Below are 20,991 nucleotides of genomic sequence, written 5' to 3'. Positions count from 1 at the left end.
TGTGGTCCAAGAGGGAGGGGCGGGGCGGGGCGGGGCTGTGGTCCCCAGATCAGAACTGGAGATAGTGTTCCGGGATCTGTGCCTGGCCTGTGCGGAAAGCACCTGCCTCCCACGTGGCCTCACCCAACCAGAGGGCATTTCCGGCGACTCTCCAGCCGGCCTTTCAAGGAAAATGAAAGTGAAAGGGAGAAGTGGAGGTTTCAGAGCTGAGCAGATCGCAGCGCCATGAAGCCCCTGTCTCTGCTCCTCTCCGTGGCTTTGGGTGAGCGAACCCCGAGACTCTGCTCAAGAACAGGGAAGAGGCGGAGGGAGGTGACCCACCACGCGCCGGACGCTGGGGGTGCGGGACGAGGGTCGCTTGACCTCTGGACCGCTCCCTCACTCGCGCCCCTCTCCTCCAGGCTTGGTGACCGCCGTCTCGGCGGGACCCGCGGTGATAGAGTGCTGGATGGTGGAGGACGCGGGCGGGGGCCGCCTGACCAAGAAACCCGCCGCACTGCTGCTGCGCCAGGGCCCAGGGAGACTACCTCCCCGGCCGGACCTCGAACCCGAGCTCTACCTCAAAGTGCGCGGTGAGTCATCCCGGACTCGCCCTCAACTCCCACTTCCACCGAAACCCCCTCCTCTTTAGGTCGCACTGTGACCTCAGGCCTCAGTTTCCCCTTGTAAAATGAGCCTGGATTACCTGTAAATCTCTCACTACTGGGTAGTTTGTGCATTTGGAATTCCCTGGACGCTGCCCTCCCCGTCGCGTTCCTGGTGGTGACTACAGCAGCAATTCCCTTGTCCGCGCTCACAGACCCCGCGGGAGCCCTGCAGGCTGCCTTCAGGCGGTACCCCTCGGACGCCCCTGCGCCACACTGCGAGATGAGCCGCTACCTCCCGCTCCCTGCCTCAGCGAATTGGGCCAGTGGCTTGACCCCGGAGCAGAGCTGCCCTCGGGCCCTGGATGGGACTTGGCTCCTGGTCAGCGTGTCCAGCCCGATCTTAAGTCTCTCCAGCTTCCTGAGACCAGAGTCCGAGCCTCAGCCGGAACCTAATCTCATCACCATGGTAACAGGTAGCTGGGACGGGGAAGTAGAGGTGAACGGGTAGATTCTAAGGGTCTAGATCTGCCTGTGACTCGCTCTGTGGAACTTAATTGGAACTAATTGGGGCTTAGTTTCCTTACTTGTAAAGCAAGGCGGTTCGGCTAAGATTAAACAATCTACCGCTAACAGCTTATTCTAGCTCCTGCCCAGTTGAAAACAACCACCCACAGCCTGCGGTTTGGGGGTGGGGCTTCGTGGAGTTCCCAGGGGCAGAGCTTTGGGAAGAGTGGCTGACTTTCCCTACACTGGACGTTGAGTAACTTGTAAGGGAATGGGGTTTGGGAGGGGCTCAGAAGCAGGAAATTTTTTTTCTCCTCTCCTCCTGGATCTTTATCTTGCGTTTCACTCTGTTTCAAAAACCAGGGTTCAAGCCCCATCCGTGCTCACATCCGGAACTTCTGCACTTAGCAAAAGAAAGGCTCTTGCGCTCTAGAGCGTTGACATTTTCTGACTGCCCCTTTCCTATAGTTCGTGAAGATGCGCTGATTCTGTGGTCACCAAATGGTGGACTTGGAGGAAGAGACAGGGCAGGAGACCTCATGGTTTCCACTGCAAAGACCCATTTCTGTGCATGGTGCAACGCGGTTTTGACGCCCAGGGGTCTGGCACTTTGCCGAGAGGAGGCATGAGAAGGAAGTGGGCAGATAGAAACAATCAACTGGGTATCTAGGAGCTCACCTTTCTCGCAGCAGAAGGTGGGTAGGATATGAGTAGTTATTGGCTTCCCTCAATCTTGTGTGACTTTTTTTAAAAGTTTAAAGTTGATTTAAATTTTATGTATGTATGTTAAGTAATCTCTATGCTCAGCCTGGGGCTCGAACTCAAGACCCTGAGATCAAAAGCCATTTGCTCTTTGGACTGAGCCAGCCAGGCTTTCCTTGTGCCATTGTTTGTAAATGACACAGCCCAACCAGCAGATAAACCCCAGCTGAGGGCTGTACCCTCCCTTCCCTTCCCCAGGACCGTTTTCCTGCTACCCTCCTCCCTGAGAGTGAATCGCCTACAGGACCAGGGAAAGGGCCTCAGCAACTGCCTAATCACCTCTGCCTACACTTCTGTTCTTAGCTCCCAGGACCCACCCTAGGCAGGGGCAGAGGCAAACTGCTCCTTGTGGGGATAGTAGCTCTCTCCAGTGGCAAGGAGTATTTCCCAGGGCTTCTGGCTTCACTGAGGTGGGGGTGACAACATACTTTTTCTCTGAGTCTGTTTTTCCAACTGTAAAATGTGGATGCTGTTTCCTATCCGCCTTTCTGTTGTGACTATCATGTGACTATCATATCACTTTGTTAATGTATTCACTGGTTCAATATTTATTAGCACCAAGGATAAATTAGGGCCCAGTGGTTCTCAGTCCAGGCTGCAAGTAAGAGTCCTGTTGGAAGTTTCTAAAATGTACTGAATATAGGGACGCCTAGGTGGCTCAGTCGGTTGTGTTAGCCTCTTGCTTTAGGCTCAGGTCATGATCTCATGGTTGGTGAGTTCCGGCCCGAGGAGGGGATTTTCTCTCTCTCTCTCTCTCTCTCTCTGTCTCTGCCCCTCCCTCATTCATGTACCAGAGCTCACTCACTCTCTCAAAATAAATAAATAAACTTAAAAAAATAATAAAATACACTGAATCCTACCACTCCAGGAGAATTAAGTCAGAATCTTGGGGTAGCCCTGGACATTTTTTTTTTTAATTTTTTTTTCAACGTTTTTATTTATTTTTGGGACAGAGACAGAGCATGAACGGGGGAGGGGCAGAGAGAGAGGGAGACACAGAATTGGAAACAGGCTCCAGGCTCCGAGCCATCAGCCCAGAGCCTGACTCGGGGCTCAAACTCACAGACCGTGAGATCGTGACCTGGCTGAAGTCGGACGCTTAACCGACTGCGCCACCCAGGCGCCCCGCCCTGGACATTTTTAAGAGTCAAGAACACCATCAGGGGGCACCTGGGTGGCTCACTCAGTTAAGCTGCTGACTCTTGATTTCCACTCAGGTCATGATCTCAGGGTTCCTGAGTTTGAGCCCTGGGTCAGGCTCTGCAGGACCCTGTCTGTCTCCCTCTCTCTGCCCCTTCCACTTGTGTGTGCTCTCTCTCTCTCTCTCTCCTCTCTCTCTCTGGAAAACAAAAAAAAAAAAGGTGATCAGATGTAGATTCTGCTCTCTAGAAGGTTCTCAGCAGGTTTGTCATGGGTAATTGTAATGTAGAGTAGAAAGCAATTTGGGCCATTAGAGTAGTACAGATAGGGAGCCATGAGAGCGCCCAGGTGGGACAATTCTCTGCTTCTCACAGACCCCTGGGGGTAAAAACTAGTTGCTGTGCTCAGTCTTCCTTTTCAAGCATTTCTGCTTGATTAGGGATTTAAGAAAATGAAAGTTGTTGTTTTAACGTAAAATTTAAAATGAATCTTTCTAGTGTCACAGATCATTGGTAATTTTGCTAATACACATTTAGACAGTATTTCTTATCAAATACTTCAAAATGTTTGTTGACAAATACACTGTCCTAACGCAGTTTGTGTGTATGGTATTTAATTCTCATTTTTTAAAAAACAATTGTGGGGCGCCTGGGTGGCTTGGTCGGTTAAGCGTCCGACTTCGTCTCAGGTCATGATCTCACGGTCCGTGAGTTCGAGCCCCACGTCGGGCTCTGTGCTGACAGCTCAGAGCCCGGAGCCTGCTTCAGATTCTGTGTCTCCCTCTCTCTCTGACCCTCCCCCATTCATGCTCTGTCTCTCTCTGTCTCAAAAATAAATTAACGTTAAAAAAAAATTCAGAAAACCATTGGGGTACCTGGGTGGCTCAGTTGGTTAAGCTTCTGACTCTTTTTTTTTTTAATTTTTTTTTTCAACGTTTATTCATTTTTGGGACAGGGAGAGACAGAGCATGAACGGGGGAGGGGCAGAGAGAGAAGGAGACACAGAATCGGAAACAGGCTCCAGGCTCTGAGCCATCAGCCCAGAGCCTGACGCGGGGCTCGAACTCACAGACCGCAAGATCATGACCTGGCTGAAGTCGGACGCTTAACCGACTGCGCCACCCAGGCGCCCCGAGCTTCTGACTCTTGATCTAGGCTCAGGTCATGATCTCACTGTTCGTGAGACCGAGCCCCACATAGGTCTCTGCGCCGACAGCTCAGAGCCTGCTTGGGATTCTGTCTCTCCATCTCCCTCTGTTCCTCTGCTGCTCGCACTCTGTCTCTCAAAATAAATAAATAAACTTAAAAAAAGAAACATTGTCATAAACAAACCACACAATAATTCCTTAATATCAGTTAATTCCTAGCCCATATTAAAATTTTCCCAGTTGTCTCAGTGATGTTATTTTACAGCTGGTTTGCTTGAATCAGGGTCAAAAACAGTTCTATATATCATATTTGGTTGTTGCATCTACTTGGGTTGCTTTAACAAAATATCACAGAATAGATGTCTTAGTATTTATTTTCCCACAGTTCTGGAGGCTAGAAGTCTGAGATCAAGTCTAAGATTAAGGTGTTCGCAGGGTTGGTGTCTGATGAGAGCTCTCTCCTTGTGGTTGCAGATGGCCACTTCTGGTTGTGTCCTCATGGAGGAGAGAAAGTGAGCTCTGGTGTTGCTTCCTTTTCTTAAAAGGACACCAGCATATCAGGTTAGGGCCCTATGTTAATGATCCCATTTAACCATTATCACCTCTTCACAGCCCCTATCTCCAAATACAGCTTACTCTGAACAACTGTGTGTATTGGGGGTGGGGGTGGCTATAGGCGCTGACCCCGCCCCCAGCAGTCGAAAATCTGTGTACTTGACTTTCCCCAAACTTAACCATTCATAGCTTACTGTTGACTGAAAATCTTACTGATAATGTAAACAATGGTTAACACATGTTTTGTTATATGTAATACATACTGTATGTTTACAGTAAGCTAAAGAAAAAATATTATTTTTTTTTTAATTTTTTTTTCCACATTTTTATTTATTTTTGGGACAGAGAGAGACAGAGCATGAACGGGGGAGGGGCAGAGAGAGGGAGACACAGAATCGGAAACAGGCTCCAGGCTCCGAGCCATCAGCCCAGAGCCTGACGCGGGGCTCGAACTCACGGAGCGCGAGATCGTGACCTGGCTGAAGTCGGACGCTTAACCGACTGCGCCACCCAGGCGCCCCAAGAAAAAATATTATTAAGAAAATTAATCATAGGGGCGCCTGGGTGGCTCAGTCGGTTAAGCGTCCGACTTTGACTCAGGTCATGATCTCGCGGTTTGTGGGTTCCAGCCCCACGCTGGGCTCTGTGCTGATGACTTGGGAGCCTGGAGCCTGCTTCGGATTCTGTGTCTCCCACTCTCTCTGGCCCTCCCCTGCTTGTGCTCTGTCTCTCTCTCTCTTAAAAATGAATAAACATTAGAAAAAAAAAAGAAAATCATAAAGAAAATACATTTATAGTATTGTACTGTAAAAAAAAACCCCAAAACCCTGCATATAAGTGGACCCTCACAGTTCAAACTTGTGTTGTTCAAGAGTCAACAGTTTAGTCACACTGGCCAGGAAGGCTTCAACAATGAGCTTGGGGGGTGGGGTGGGGCGCGTATCACAGGCATTCAGTCCACAACAGTTTTGTCTCTTGTCTCTTTTATTCTATAATTGCTCCCCCCAGCCCCCCAAATGGTACTGGTTTGTCACTTGTTCTGTAGAATTTCCTACATTCTGTATTTGGCCAAGTATTTCTTCATCGTGTCACTTGATTAGGTTTGGATTTAAATTTTTTTCTGTAATACTTTATAATAGTTGTTACCATTCACTTTATTAATAGCAAAGCAAAAACCTATGTAATACAAGCCATAAAAACAGGTACAAATTTCCATTTGTATTTTTCAGAGTCCAGTTTGTAGGATGCAGGTCTAAAATTGCTCCATCAACCCATTTTATTTTTTTTGTAAATTTTTTTTTCAACGTTTATTTATTTTTGGGACAGAGAGAGACAGAGCATGAACGGGGGAGGGGCAGAGAGAGAGGGAGACACAGAATCGGAAACAGGCTCCAGGCTCTGAGCCATCAGCCCAGAGCCTGACGCGGGGCTCGAACTCCCGGACCGCGAGATCGTGACCTGGCTGAAGTTGGACGCTTAACCGACTGCGCCACCCAGGCGCCCCATCAACCCATTTTAAAATTTATTTATTTATTTAGTGAGAGAGAGCGGGGGAGGGGCAGAGAGGGAGAGAAGGAATCCTCAACAGGCTCCGCACTGCCAGCGCAGAGCCCGGTTTGGGGCTTGAACCCCCAAACCGTGAGATCATGACCTGAGCCCAAACCGAGAGTCGGACACTCAACCAACTGAGCCACCCAGGTGCCCCTCCATCAACCCATATTAAAGAGCACTGTTAGCTTCAGGGTTAACCTGTAAAACCTTCAGATTTTGTTTATTAAAATCGTATGGGTTTTTGACAATTCAAGAGTCTGTTTTTGGATTTTAATAAACTAAGTGAATTACCTACTTTATTTTTAATTTATTCAACAAAAACTCCCATAACATTGAGAGAAGTTTAACCTTGTAGTGCTCAGAAACTAGGATTAAAAATTGCATAATCACAAGAGAAGAAAGAGGACTTTTATGGGAAGGACCCAAACATCCTGGGAGGAGGTAGCAGTGGACCTGACCTTGTGGGACATGAAGTATTTAGATGTTTGGGAGAAAATGGGGAAGGACATTATAAACCGAAGGAACCTATGACCATAGCAAAGAATGGCCCAATGATTAGAGTTTATTTCTTTTTTTTAAATTTTTTTAAAAAATGTTTATTTTTGAGAGGTGGGGGAGGGACAGAGAAAGAGGGAGACACAGAATCTGAAATGGGCTCAGGCTCTGAGCTGTCAGCACAGAGCCTGATGCGGGGCTCGAACTCACGAGTTGTGAGATCACGACCTGAGCCGAAGTCAGACGCTTAATCAACTGAGCCACCCAGGCGGCCTGATTAGAATTTCTACTAGTCACAAGAAAGGGATTCTCTAGAGCCTCTAGAGCCGGTCCTTAGGGTGCAAGAGAAGTCTGGACAGATAGGTTGGCAGGTGGATTATCAAGTACCCTGAGATCTGGGCTTTATAAATGATAGTGAACCATCAGAAGTGTGTGCGCCATTGTCCCAAAAGCCAGGCTTTTTTAAACTTAATTCTTACAAAAGTAGGCAAGGATCAGATCACTGGACTAATGAGAAAAATATAGATTAAATGATTTCTTCGAGATACCCAGCAAGTCTGTGGTGATGATGACGACAACAGTAATGAAAATAGTAACACCTGACATTCACTGAGCATTTTCTATGGCCAGGTCTTATTCTAAGCATTTTATAGACATGATCCCATTTATTCCTCTCAACAGCCATAGGAACTAGGTACTGATATCATCTCCATGTCACAGATGAAGAAATCTGAGACAGAGCACTTTGGTAACTTGTCCAAGAACTGCTTGTAAGAAGCTAGGCCAGGAATGGAGCCTGGGCCATTTAGCTTCAGCCTGTGCCTTTAGTTGCTGGCTTCCTAGGCAGCTGGGTTTTTTAAACAGGCAAGTGACTGGATCAGAATTGTAGCGACACTGTGTGGCTCCAGTGTGGATGATGAATCGAAGAAGAGAGAGACCAAGGATAGGAAGGCCCGAGAGGAGGCTGTAATTGTCCAAATGTATGTTGGTGAGAACTTGAGTTGGAAACAGGTGAGGTCTATTTGGAAGACAGAATTAGGGCCTGGTTGGGATAGTACACAGTATGTTATGTTTGGCAATTTACTCATCGTCTCCCTTACTAGACTGTAAGAAATCTGAAGGCAGGGACTGCCTGTCACTGCTCTGCCTTGAACATCACAGGTACTCAATAAATATTAGTTGAGTGAAAGCATTAGAGAGGATGGAGTCTTAGTGACTCCAAGCCCTTTAGCATGGGGAGTGGGGGGGGGGCGGGTGTGGGGCTGGTGGTGATCATTCATCAAGGCAGAGAGAATGGGCATTGGAGCAGGGGGAGGGAATGTTGATGGGGAGAGATGCTGTCGAGTTGGGGCACGTTCGGTTGGTCTGGCTGATGGTCAGGTGTAACCACAGCTAACACTTTGGTAGACTTACTGTCTTCTGGGTACCGTTCTAAGTGCCTTTCATATATAGGTGCCTTTGTTATCCAGAATCAGGAAATGAATAATTTCGGGTAGCAAGAGGCATTATATGATTTAACCTTCACTACAACCCCGTAAGATAGGCACTGTGATCATCATCATTATTCCCACTTAGGAGATTCAGCTGAGCCACGGAAAAGTGAAACAACTGGTCTACAGGACCATATAAATAGCAGTCAAAAAGTACTCTGTACGGCACCATAGGATTGACATCCCTGAGTCTTCACAGTCTTCACCAGTGACAAGAGTGAGCTTTAAGGCTTTAAGGCCTCAAAAGCTCTTTAAAGCCTAAAGGCTCTTGAAGGGTGGTGCATGGGGACTGGGCTGGTTCAGGCTGTGTCAGAAGTGCTCTCAGAGCCCACTGAGTGGGCTGTGTGCTCAGCCCAGCCTTCAAGGACTGTCCCCACTCCCTGCCCCTATTCATCTCTAGCTGTATCTGCTCACTCTCAGCTACTTTGGCTCCCACCCAGTCCCAGAACAAAGGGGATTTGCAGGGAGGACTAGAAGATGGAATCAGAAAAGGAGGTGTTCTCTGAGGGCTGGGTGAATTCTAGTTGTATCTTCCCTATAACTCTGTTTGTCTATTTTTCCCTTTCTTTTTCTCTCCCTCATGCCCTTTCCCCTCCCTCCTCTCCCCATCTTCCCCAGCTGTGCTGACTGTCCTCACCCACACCCCCACCCCTCGGATCCGACTGGGACAAGATGCTCTGCTGGACTTGAAGTTTGCCTACATGCCCCCCACCTCTGAGGCCGCTACATCTCTGGCCCCAGGTCCCCCTCCCTTTGGGCTGGAGTGGCGACGCCAGCACCTGGGCAAAGGGCACCTACTCCTGGCTGCAACGCCTGGGCTGAGTGAGCAAATGCCACCTGCCCAAGAGGGGGCAGTGGCATTTGCTGCTTGGGATGATGATGAGCCATGGGGTCCGTGGACTGGAAATGGGACCCTCTGGCTGCCTGCAGTGCAGCCCTTCCAGGAGGGCACCTATCTGGCCACTGTACACCTGCCATACCTGCAAGGGCAGGTCGCTCTGGAGCTTGCTGTACAGAGTGAGTTGGGGTCCAGGGGTCCCCACGGGTAAAGGATGGGCACTGGCATTATGGGGACATCATGATGGAAGAGGGATAGGGGAGAAGAGGGTGCTGGGTGAGTGATGGGAGGTAGATTGGGGTCCCTGGGCTTCAGAGGGGCAATGGTGGAAGTCCCTGGGAATCTGAGTGACTGGGATAAAGGTTCCCAAATCTGAGGAAGAGGCGTCCCTGGGATTGAGGGTTTTAGCGTGGGAATCCCTCTGAAGCACCAGTGGGGAGACAGCGGGTTCCCCATCCTAGGAGAGAAAAACTCAAACCCAGTTTGGGGGAAGCCATGGGGCAAACTGAGGGTCTCCATGGGAGGACAATGTGGATTGATTCCCCCCATGCTCCTTTCATGTTTTCTCCCCAGAGCCACCCAAAGTATCCCTGACACCGGCACCTCTTGTATGGGCTACCCGGGGGGAGGCACCCCCCCAGTTGCAATGCCTCGTGTCCCACTTCTATCCCTCTGAGGGTCTGGAAGTGGAGTGGGAGCTCCGGGGTGGCCCAGAGGGCAGCTTTCAGAAGGCTGAGGGGCAGAAGTGGCTCTCTGCCCTGCTCCACCACTCAGACGGCACCGTCAGCCTCTCTGCGCACCTGCAGCCGGTCCCCATAACTGCCGAGCATCATGGGGCACGCTATGCCTGTCGTGTCCACCACCCCACCCTGCCGGCCTTGGGGCGCAGCGCAGAGGTCACCCTGGAGGTGGCAGGTAAGAGCCAGAAGGAGGATGGAGTGACGGGCAGGGAGGGGGGGCAGGGGAGGGGGGGAGGGAAGGGGGCGGGCGCCCCGGGAAGATACTAAGGGGTTCACTTTTCTCCCTTCCACCTGCCAGGTCTGTCTGGGCCCACCCTGGAGGATGGTGTAGGCCTCTTCCTGTCTGCCTTTCTCCTCCTCGGGCTCATCAAAGCGCTGGGCTGGGCTGGTGAGTGTGAGTCCCACCTAGACCCTGACCCCCACTGTGACCATGACAGTCCCTGCCTACTCCCAGAAGCCTGACACCTATCCCTCGCAATCTCATCTCCCCCATCCCATCCCTCACTCCCCCATCCCATCCCTTCTCAATCTCTCTCCACAGCTGCCTACATGTGTACTTCGAAGGATTCAAAGGAGAAGGTAATAGCTCTCCTCTTCTTTTCTTTCCCTATTCATTTGAGACCCTCCCTGCAACTCCTCACTGGTAGAGGAAGGCTCTGGCTTCCACTGGCATGGCGGGCAGAACCTGAACTTGGAATTCACACACACCTGGGTTGACTCCTGCCACTTTGAATATTCCACTTAACCAACACCTCAGTTTCCTTGGATGTGAGGGTAAAAAAAAAAAAAAAAAATTAGGCAGCATTGTCCAACAGAAATATGATACAAGCCACATATGTACATTTAAATAATCTAGCAGCCACATCAAAAAGGTAAGAAGAGGTGCACCTGGATGGTTCGGTCAGTTAAGCGGCTGACTCTTGATCTCAGCTCAGGTCTTGATCTCAAGGTTTTGAGTTCAAGTCCTGCATTGGGCTGCACACTGGGCATGAAGCCTACTTAAAGAAAAGCAAAAAAAAAAAACCAAAAAACAAAAAACATAAAAAAAAAAAACCCGGTAAAATTAATTTTTTTAAGCGATTAATTTTGAGAGAGAGAGAGAGCATGTGCACACGTACAAGTTGGGGGTTGGGTAGAGAGAGAGAAGGGAGACACAGAAACCGAAGCAGGCTCCAGGCTCTGAGCTGCCAGCACAGAGCCCAACGTGGGGCTCGAACTCCCGAACCACGAGATCATGACCTGAGCCGAAGTCAGATGCTTAACTGACTGAGCCACCCAGGCGCCCCTAAAATTAATTTTAATACTCCTCTTTCAGACTAGGCACATTTCAAATGTTCAAGAGACACACGTGGATGGTGGCTACTGTATAGACAGCAGAGCCTCTGAAGGCTGTTGGGAGGATTAAGCAAAAGCCCTTGGCAGTATCTGCCAGGCAGAAAACCCCCTGAAACTGTGAGCCCCATTCTTCTGCCACCCTCTGTGCCCATGATGGTGCATTTATCTCTGGACTGATCATGAGCATTTCATGTCACTTCCTAAAACCCGGCATTCCTCACCTCCTTTTTATTTCTCTTCCAGAAAGCCCAGTGAGAACACTCACCACCATCCTGGGGAAGCCGCCGTCATCTCTGGTTTGAGCTACTGTACTAGCTCCACCAAATAGTACACCATCATCTGCTCATGCTCCCTCCAACCTCTCTCTCTCCAAGGAGCGGCTGGAATGCTTTTTTTAAAGGACACAAATCTATAGCATTTCCCTTCTTAGAGCTCTAAGGCAGTGGTTCTCGATTTTTGTTGTTGTTTTTCATCTCCGGACCACTTAAAAACGGTCAGGAACTCTAAAGAACCTTTGCTTATGTGGGTTATAAACTAGATATTAATGATACTAGAACTTAAAACTGAGAAAAATTTAACACAAGAACACATAAGCACGCATTCCATTAGCTGTGAGGACGATGAGGTCAATACTCAGCTGCTGGAAAACTCCACAGTACATTGTTTTTAGAGAATGAGAATGAAAAAGGCAAGTAACATCTTAGTATTGTTATGAATAGCCTTAATTTCATAAACCCACTGAAACAGTCTCCAGGACCACTGGGACAGGCGTCACATTTGGGGAACCAGTGCTCTAGAAGCTAAATCCGTTCTTGTCCTGGCCTGTGCATCTCCCACGTTGGAGCCACTGCTTGCCTCTTCAACCCCACCTCTGCCCTCCAGCCCTCCCCTCAATGTTCACCACACCGATGGCTATTCCTTTTCTCCAACGGCTCCCACCTTCCCTGGTCTGTTCCCTTTGTCTGTTCTGCTCTCGCCCTCTCTGGGCTCCAGGACAGCCTCGTTATTCCCTCAGACCGCTGCGTGTTCCTCCTGTGCGGTTCATCAGTTGTATTTAAGTGATTGTACGAGTCGTTGTTAAATGCCTGTCTCCCTTTCCGGACCGTCGGCTCCTCTAAGGCAAGGACGTGCCTGTCTGTCCACTGCTGTGTCCCCGCTGCGGCACAGGGCCGGGCGCCCACTGGAGGGCGCTCATCAGAAGAAATCAGTCTTTTTTACATCCTAAGTATTGAACAGCCAAGTGTTGGGTCAGGTAACTACTGGACGAAGGAAGCGGCGGCTTGGCCTAGGGACGTCCGAGGGGCAGGACAGCCGGCCAGGCCGCTGGAATAAAGTTATGCTCTGGTGCTCCCAACACCGTGTCTCCTTCCACCCCACGGGTCCCCTCTGCAAGCACAGACTCTTACAGTCACTTCTGGTTCCTGCCAATCTCCCCGACCTCTCAAACGTTTTGGCGACACCCGATCCTCCGGAACAGTTCGGGGTCGGGCGCCACCCAAGGCGGGGAGGACGCCCTCTAGCAAAGTGCACTGGGGGTGGGCAGAAAGGAGCGCAGACACCAGCGCCGAGCGCCGGAAACCCGGGAGTGTCGAATCTGGAACCGGATGTGTCGACTTCCTGCTCCGCCCCCTTGCGAGAGGGCCGGAACCCAGCGCTCTTCGGAAAACGCGGAGTGGATTCCGGTCCGCTACACGCGTGGGTGTGGGTGGGGAGTGTAACCCCGCGGGGTGGAGTAACCGATCCCTCTCCACCTAAAGCGCTTCCCACGGTTGTTTTAGCCTCGGCGTTGTGTAGTGGGGAGGGGAATGTCAAATTCGGCCCCTGTCCTCCCTCGGGAGCTGGAGACCGGCATCCATTCCAATTAAGTGTGGGGCGAAGAGGGCTCCAGGATCCCCGAGTAGGGGGTCCCGAGCACAGCGGAGCTGGGGACCCGGGCTCCTGGGTTCTGGCCGCTGGGCATCCAGGGCTCCCCTAGTCCGCAACCCTGGCTCCTGTCCTCACTTCCTTCCCTTTTTGGCTCCTGCTGTCGGAGCGGGCGGACGTGGGGGGGAGCGGAAAGGGCGGGAGGGCCCGGGAGCCTGGCGGGGGGGTAACGGGGGTGCGGAAAAGCCGAGGAGGGGACTCGGTCCAGGGACTCGTTTGGGGACTGGAGACCGACGGGAACAGCGGCCCGGGACCCGCGCTGCTCCCACCATTCCCGAGCAGGTCAGAGCCAGAACACCCTGTGACCCTGCCCGTTCCCGTACTCGTGACCCCCTCATCCCCCAAATGCACCAGGGCCCCCCATATTCCACTCCTATGTTGCCTCCCCCCCAGGACCTCCATACGGTTACCTAGGCACCCACCCGCGTCCCTCTCCTCCCCGATCCCCCGCGCCAACCTGACTCTCCACCTGCCCCCCCCCTCCGTTTCTCCCCAGGCGCCCCCATGGCCCGACCCCGCTGATTCCTTCACTCGGCCATGCTCCCGCGGCCCCTGCGGCTGCTTTGGGACACGAGCCCCCCCGGGGGAGTCGTGCTGAGCAGCTTCCGGAGCCGAGACCCCGAAGAGGGTGGGGGCCCAAGTGGCCAGGGCGTGGGCGGGGGGCAGGAGGAAGAGGAGGAGGAGGAAGAAGACGAGGTGAGACGCGGGTGGTGGGAAGTCGGGGAGGTATAAATTTCGGAGACTCTCCACCTTTCTCTGGTGTCTGTGTGTCCCTTCATCTCTTTCCCTCAGCCTCAGTAATTTCCGCGCCTCTTGCTGGGTGGCTGCCTGTCTCCCCGCTGCGGGGAGTCCCGGAATTTCTGTGGTTCTCTGTGGCAGTGTGACTCAGGACCTGCCCGCAGGAACCTTCCCTGTTACTGCCAGAGCGTCTGGCTCTCTGTCCTGCGGGTCTCAGGCTCTACCTGCTTATGCCAGAGTGTGCCTGCCTCTTTGGGCATTGTGTCTTGGTCCCTGTCTCCCTCCTTGTTTTTGTTTGGCGGGGAGGGGTTTGTTTCCACAGTAACCGACTCCTCTGACTCTGGGATTGGGAGGGAACCCTTCGATTTTGTGACCCCTCCCCCTCTCCTGCTGGGCAATGAGTGGAGGCGGGAAGCCCAGGTTCTCCGACTTTGGAGGAAAGATCCCAGATTGAGTGTGTGTGGGGGGGTAACCAGCTTTCCTCCGGGACTAATGGTGGTGGCCAGAAGCAGGATTCGGGGCCTCAGGAGGGGCCAGAAATTGGATTCGGGGCCCCAAGGCCCTGGACTCCTGGGTCCAGAGACTGGGTGAGGGCAGGGTGACTGGCAGGGCTGGTTTTTCGGGATCGGTTGGGGGAGGGGCTGGGGCCACGTGACTCTGAGTCTGCGCCCCCCCCTCCCCCCCAATCATCCCAACTTCCCCTTCTCCTTCCTGTACTGGGATTTGAGCCGCCACCTCGAGGGGGTCTCCAGCATTGAGGGACCAGGGGGAAGGGGGCTAAGGGGAAGGACTATCTCTTAGGGCTCGGTCAGTTCCTGCGGGGGAGGGGGGGAGGGCGGAGCTTGCTGCTGTGCCGGTGACTGAGGTTCCAGCTTCTCAAGGTCTCTGCCTCTGGCTTTCTGCCTCTCTCGCTTCCCCTTGCACCTTGCTTCTGTGCTGTGTTGGGGTTCAGCTCTGGGGGGAAAGGGCCACAGCGGTCTCCAGGCCCAGGGTTCGTGCATCCCACCCACCTCCCCACTGCCACCCCCTCGACTCCACCGGGCCCTGAGGCGGCTTGGGGGGGGCTGTCTGGGCCCCAGTGGGGGAGACCTGGGGTCACCAGCCCCCCCCACCCCTCGCACTCGCTGGTACTGTCCCCCGCCACCACAGGTGAGGGGTACAGAGGGAGGAGTAGGGCCTGGGGGTGAGGGCTGGGGCCTGTGGGGGGTGGTGTGGGATTGTCTGACTTCCCCTTCCTTGCTCCTCCAGGCCCCTGTGTCTGTCTGGGATGAGGAGGAGGATGGTGCCATCTTTACTGTCACAAGCCGCCAGTATCGGCCTCTTGATCCCCTGGTGAGATCCTGACTTTGGCTTCTCACCTCTGACCCATCATCACCACCCAGCCCCCTTTCCTCTGGCCAACTTTTTGGCCAGAGTGCTAAGTTGGAGGTCTAGAGACCTGGACTCTGCCATGTGACTTAGATCAAGTCTTTTGCCCTCTCTGAATCTCATATGGCGAGCCTGGACCATCTCCTAGGTCTGGGATTTTCCCCAGAGATCTAGGGGAAAAGGTGAAAAAAGGGTCAGTAATTGTCCTTCTGTCTCCAACAGGCCCCAACGCCTCCCCCGCGTTCGTCTCGAAGGCTCCGAGCTGGCACTCTGGAGGCCCTGGTCAGACACTTGCTGGATGCTCGGACATCAGGGGCTGACGTGACCTTCACATCAGCTTTCCTGGCCACCCACCGGGCCTTCACCTCCACACCTGCCCTGCTAGGGCTTGTGGCTGACAGGTCAGGGTCATAAGGGACCAAGATGGTATCTGGCTTTCTAAAGCCAGAAAATCCCACCAAAGTAGTCAAAGCCACTGGGGGTTGGGAAAAAATGGGCAGATAGAATCTCTTCTTCCAGGCTGGAAGCTCTTGAATCTCATCCTACTGATGAACTAGAGAGGACAATAGGGTGAGTGACCCCGACTGTTAACCTCACAGTTCCCTCTGGCTGAGCTGCAGCTTGATACCTGACCCCTGGCTGCTTCCCCTTCTCCCAGGGTAGCCATCTCTGTACTGTCAACCTGGCTGGCCTCTCACCCTGAGGATTTTGGCTCTGAGGTCAAGGGTCAGCTTGACCGGCTTGAGAGCTTCTTGCTTCGGACAGGGTATGCAGCAGGGGAGGGTGTTGGGGGGGGCAGCGCTGACCTCATCCGCAACCTCCGGTCCCGGGTGGACCCCCAGGCCCCAGACCTTCCTAAGTCCCTGGCCCTCCCCGGCGACCCCCCTGCTGACCCCACGGATGTCCTGGTGTTCCTCGCTGACCACTTGGCCGAACAGCTGACCCTGCTAGATGCGGTGAGACCCTGACCTCTGACCCCATCCCCCCCTCCCCCTTACTAACCTCTCCCTCACTCCAGATCCTTTCCTTGCTTCCAACCCTTCCTGATCCAGCTCCCAGCTTCCTCTGTCCACTCAGTTTTGACCTTTCTCCCTTTCCCCTTGATTGTTACCCTTCACACCCTGTGCCCCTTTGGTTCCTTGGCCACCTGAGATCCTCACACCTTTGATATTGGAAGGCTGACCTCGCTTGACTATGAACCTTAACCTCTGACCTCTGCCCTGCAGGAGCTGTTTCTCAATCTGGTCCCCTCTCAGTGCCTGGGGAGCCTGTGGGGTCATAGAGACCGGCCAGGACATTCCCACCTCTGCCCATCCGTCAGAGCTACTGTCACACAGTTCAACAAGGTGGCAGGGGCTGTGGTCAGCTCTGTCCTGGGGGCTACCTCAACTGGAGAGGGGCCTGGAGAGGTGACCATTCGGCCACTCCGTCCTCCCCAGAGGGCTCGGCTCCTGGAGAAGTGGATCCGTGTGGCAGAGGTAAGAGAGAGGCTTGGCCTCGTTGGGGACCCTGGTGTTGAGAGAGAGGTCCCAAAGCTCTGGCCTGCCTCTGTGACCCCCACAGGAGTGTCGTCTGCTCCGAAACTTCTCTTCAGTTTATGCTGTTGTGTCGGCCCTGCAGTCCAGCCCCATCCACAGGCTTCGAGCAGCCTGGGGGGAAGCAGCCAGGTGGGGAGGATGGGGCACCGGCCTGGAGCTGAGGGCTGGGAAGAGGCGTGGGGGTGAGCCTGGCCCATCCTCAAGGTTGCTGCCTTCCACCCCTCAGGGACAGCCTCAGAGTCTTCTCCAGCCTCTGCCAGATTTTCTCCGAGGAGGATAATTATTCCCAGAGCCGGGAGCTCCTCCTGCAGGTGAGGCCCTATTCCCTGGTGTTCCCAGCTACCCCTGCTCCCCGTGCCACACGTGCCACACCTATATCTCCTCGTTCTGTCCCCTCCCTCCCCCCGCCCAGGAGGCAAAGCTGCAGCCCTCTCTGGAGCCAAATTCCAAGAAGGCCCCGAGGTCTGGCTCCCGGGGTGGGGTGAGTGACCAGTTGGGGGGTGGTTGTGAAGGAGTAAGGAGTGTGTGGGGGGCAGCAGACTGAGGGATGTAGAGGGGAGGCATAGCGGGGTGGGGGAATTAAATTTGTCCTTCAAGACAATGGGATAGGAAAGTACAGAGCAATGGAGAGCTCTCAGATCAGGGGCGGGGGGTCTAATCCTGACCTCTGACCTCAGGGTGTGGTCCCATATCTTGGCACCTTCTTGAAGGACCTGGTGATGCTGGATGCAGCCTCCAAGGATGAGCTGGAGGTCGGTGGTGTGTGTGTTAATGTGTGCATTGTGATGAGGGAACAAATGGGCCTCAGGGCCAGACAGACCTTCCAGAAAGGTGCCGTGGGGTGTTAGCGCTTGAACTCCAGGGCTCGAGCCAGATTGCCAGAATTCTGGTTCTGTTACTTGGGCAAGTTGCTTGACTTCTTTGTGCCTAGTGATCTGTAAACAGGAAACCAGTGACAGTGTCTATGTCAGTCTGTTATTATGAGGATTAAGTGAATTAATGTTTGGCAAGTGCTTAGAACATGCCCTAAATGTAAGCATATGTAGCATTTGTTAAATAAACAAACATTGAGATCTTGGGCAAGTTCCTCATTCTCTCTGAGCCCTGATTTTCTCATCTATGAAATGGACACCCTTTCTACCTGTGACCATTCAATTTCAAGGGTAAAGTAGGGGGCTTAGGGCATGACGGGAGTGAGGGGGAGCCAGGGAAAGGACGGAGGAGTCAGAGGCCTAGTGAATGAAGTGTGTGTGAGTTGAATGTGGATGTGTGTGTGCTTGGAAAGGGGTAGTCTCTCTGTGGCAGGGTTGGGCTTCACCCCATCCCCATTATTTTTGCAGAACGGATACATCAATTTTGACAAGCGGAGGAAGGTGAGGGGAGTGCATGGGCCGGATGCTAGACATCTCTAGTCATGTCCCAGGAAGGGGAGGGAGATGGGGAAAGTCGGCGGTCCCTGAGTTTTGGTTTCTGCAGACTGTGGGCTCCTTCCTAGGAGTTTGCTGTCCTTTCGGAACTGCGGCGGCTCCAGAACGAATGTCGTGGCTATGACCTCCGACCTGACCCTGATATTCAGCGGTGGCTACAGGGGCTCCGGCCACTGACAGAGGCCCAGAGGTGACTGGCTGGGCAAGGTTGGGACTCCAGGGCTAGGGTTGAGTGTGGGGATCGGTGTGTCACGTCCTGACTTCTGCCCATTTCCCCCTCTTCACAGCCATCGAGTGTCCTGTGAGGTGGAGCCACCTGGTACCAGTGACCCTCCTGCCCCACGGGTGCTTCGGCCAACGCTGGTCATCTCACAGTGGACAGAGTGAGGGAGTCCGCGGGTAGGGGGGGTAGCATCTTGGGGAAGCTACTTGGGAGAAGAGCCCTTCTTCTTCTGACCCTCCCTGTCTCTTGCCACTCCAGGGTTCTGGGCTCTGTTGGAGGTCCCACCCCTCTTGTCTCCTGGGACCGGCCCAGTGTCGGGGGAGGTGACGTACCTGGAGCCCCTGCCCCTCTGCTGACGCGGCTGGCCCAGGTGAGCCCTGTTCCTGTTGACCTCTGACTCAACACTGAACCTGCCCTTGTGAATGTTTCTTGCTTGACTTCTCTGCCTTCATGCCAGTCCCCCATGTTGTTTGTCCCCAGCACATGAAGTGGCCGTCTGTCTCATCTCTGGACTCTGCCCTGGAAAGCACTCCATCTTTGCACAGTCCGGCTGATCCCAGCCACCTCTCTCCCCCAGCGTCCTCTCCCAGGCCTTCTCGAGGTCACCGCCGCTCCGCCTCCTGTGGCTCCCCACTCAGTGGGGGTGCAGAGGGGGCCTCCAGGGGGACTGGATGTGGGGGAGGGGGGCCTGGGCCAGGGGCCTCTGATTGCCGAATCATCCGAGTCCAGATGGAGCTGGGGGAAGATGGTAGCGTCTACAAGAGCATCTTGGTGAGGAAGCTGTGGGCTGGGGGTAGGGGTGAAGGATGATGCCTTGTGGGGCTACAGGTGTTGTCTTACGTTTGAATAGCCAAGAAGAGGATGATTCTAGTTTTAATTCTGACCTTTGGTTATGGCAGCTGTTTTCTTATTTTTTTAAGTTTATTTATTTACCTTGAGAGGGACAGAGAGAGTGTGTGCACATAAGTGGGGAAGGGACAGAGGGAGGGAGGGAGAGAGAGGGAGAGAGAGAGGGCATCCTGAGCAGGCTCCATGCTGTCAGTGCGGAGCCCAGCTCGGGGCTTGATCTCAAGAGCCGTGAGATCATGACCTGAGCTGAAACCAGGAGTTGGATGCTTAACTGACTGAGTCACCCAGGTTCCCCAAGGTTATGGCAGCTGTTTTATTTTAAAGGCTACTTTGCATTAGCTGCTGCACCTTGAATTTTGGTGGCCATATTAGATTTTCAGAACCAACAGCAGTTTTGTCATAGGGAAGCAGCCCTATTTCACTGGACACCATGGAGTATAGGCTTGTGCAGTACAGGGAACCACCGTATAGGGTTTCCCTGTTCATTCTAAAGTGTTTGACACCGGTAACCATTTTTGGTTGGGATCAGTGGTTAGAACTGAAAGGCTAGAAAGCAGAGGTGATGGCCAATTTATTGTCCTTTTGGTCTCTGTCCTGCTAGGTGACAAGCCAGGACAAGGCTCCGAGTGTCATCAGTCGTGTCCTTAAAAAAAACAATCGTGATTCTGCAGTGGCTTCGGAGTATGAGCTAGTGCAGCTGCTACCGGGGGAGCGAGGTGAGAGGCCATGAAGGAAGTCAGATTTGGGCGGAGAGGGATGCCCAGCAGTGGGAAGGCGTCCACAACCAGGTGGTTGTGGGGGGAATGACCATGTTTGTTCTCAACACTCCCTCTCTGAACACACAGAGCTGACCATCCCACCCTCGGCTAACGTCTTCTACGCTATGGATGGAGCTTCGCACGATTTCCTCCTACGGCAGCGGCGAAGGCCCTCTCTTGCTACACTGGGTCTCACCAGCAGCCCCTCTGCCTCAGGAACTCCCCCAAGTGAGGGAGGAGGGGGTTCCTTTCCCAGGATCAAGGCCACAGGGAGGAAGATTGCCCGGGCACTGTTCTGAGGAGGAAGCCCTGCCGGCACAACAGAACTCATGGTGGCCATAGCAGATGTGGGTAGCCATCCTGAATGGTGGCAGTCATGTTGCACTGGGAAGAAACCCAGAAAGGTGGCCAACCACCCTGGGGCAGTGAAGTGCCACTGGTTTACCAGACGGCTGAGGGATTCAGCTTTGGGGGAACTGGTAATCTTGGTAACCAAGTTGGATACCTGTGCGTAGCTCCCTACTTTCCATGAATGCGGCACACAGCTAGTGGTAGAAAGTGGAATCGGTTTCTGATTCCTGGCCACATGCTAGCATGCCAAGGGCCAAGGAAAGGCCTGCAAGGAGGGAGAGAAGAAAAGCCTAGAGGCTCTGAGCCCTGGGGAGAGGGGATGGCAAGAAGTAGGTTCTAGTAGGAGTTCTTTTTCCTACTGTGGGGTTTCCTGTCACTGTGACAACACTAAGATAATAAACCAAAACACTACATAAATTATACTCCCTTGTCGTTGCAGTGTGTATGGTCTAGCTGCTGGGAGTGGGGGTAGAGAGTTGGCTGAAGGTAGACGCCAAGAAACAAGAAGGAGGCCAGTGTTTTCTCCCCATTTCTATCCCATTGCTGAAAGTGAGGTGTTGGTGAAAACGGTTTCCTCAAAAGTTTTTGTGAGGAAATTGCTCCCCAGCAACCCCTCCACCCCAGTCCTTTTATTTGCTCTTAAGTTTTTCTCCGCAGTTGTCACAGACCCAT

At 53.0% G+C, this 20,991-nt stretch overlaps 2 protein-coding genes across 3 annotated transcripts; both read left to right on the top strand.

Annotated features, from left to right (window-relative positions):
- The first annotated feature begins 59 nt into the window (after positions 1-59).
- LOC115513812 (TAP binding protein) lies at positions 60-12,498 on the top strand. Of its 2 annotated transcripts, XM_030315239.1 has the most exons (8): positions 61-262; positions 402-572; positions 800-1,060; positions 8,850-9,248; positions 9,643-9,984; positions 10,108-10,197; positions 10,351-10,388; positions 11,388-12,498. In XM_030315239.1, the coding sequence occupies exons 1-8, from the start codon at positions 226-228 to the stop codon at positions 11,397-11,399; spliced, it is 1,350 nt and encodes a 449-aa protein (XP_030171099.1). In that variant the 5' UTR covers positions 61-225; the 3' UTR covers positions 11,400-12,498. The 2 variants fall into 2 exon arrangements, with proteins under 2 accessions (XP_030171098.1, XP_030171099.1); XM_030315238.1 differs by lacking the exon at positions 10,351-10,388 and having other exon boundaries at positions 60-262.
- A 761-nt stretch (positions 12,499-13,259) lies between these two features.
- Positions 13,260-20,738, top strand: RGL2 (ral guanine nucleotide dissociation stimulator like 2). Its single transcript, XM_030315233.1, has 18 exons — positions 13,260-13,349; positions 13,564-13,763; positions 15,054-15,137; positions 15,396-15,574; positions 15,693-15,743; positions 15,832-16,129; positions 16,400-16,651; positions 16,737-16,840; positions 16,938-17,022; positions 17,124-17,192; positions 17,389-17,463; positions 18,052-18,084; positions 18,207-18,328; positions 18,426-18,521; positions 18,620-18,731; positions 18,842-19,132; positions 19,812-19,926; positions 20,056-20,738. The coding sequence occupies exons 2-18, from the start codon at positions 13,605-13,607 to the stop codon at positions 20,265-20,267; spliced, it is 2,337 nt and encodes a 778-aa protein (XP_030171093.1). The 5' UTR covers positions 13,260-13,349; positions 13,564-13,604; the 3' UTR covers positions 20,268-20,738.
- The last annotated feature ends 253 nt before the right edge of the window (positions 20,739-20,991 follow it).

The sequence above is a fragment of the Lynx canadensis genome, chromosome B2, assembly GCF_007474595.2.
Source record: "Lynx canadensis isolate LIC74 chromosome B2, mLynCan4.pri.v2, whole genome shotgun sequence".
Classification (NCBI taxonomy): domain Eukaryota; kingdom Metazoa; phylum Chordata; class Mammalia; order Carnivora; family Felidae; genus Lynx; species Lynx canadensis.
The sequence above is the reverse complement of the archived record's forward strand: the minus strand, read 5'-3'. Positions and strand labels throughout refer to the sequence as shown.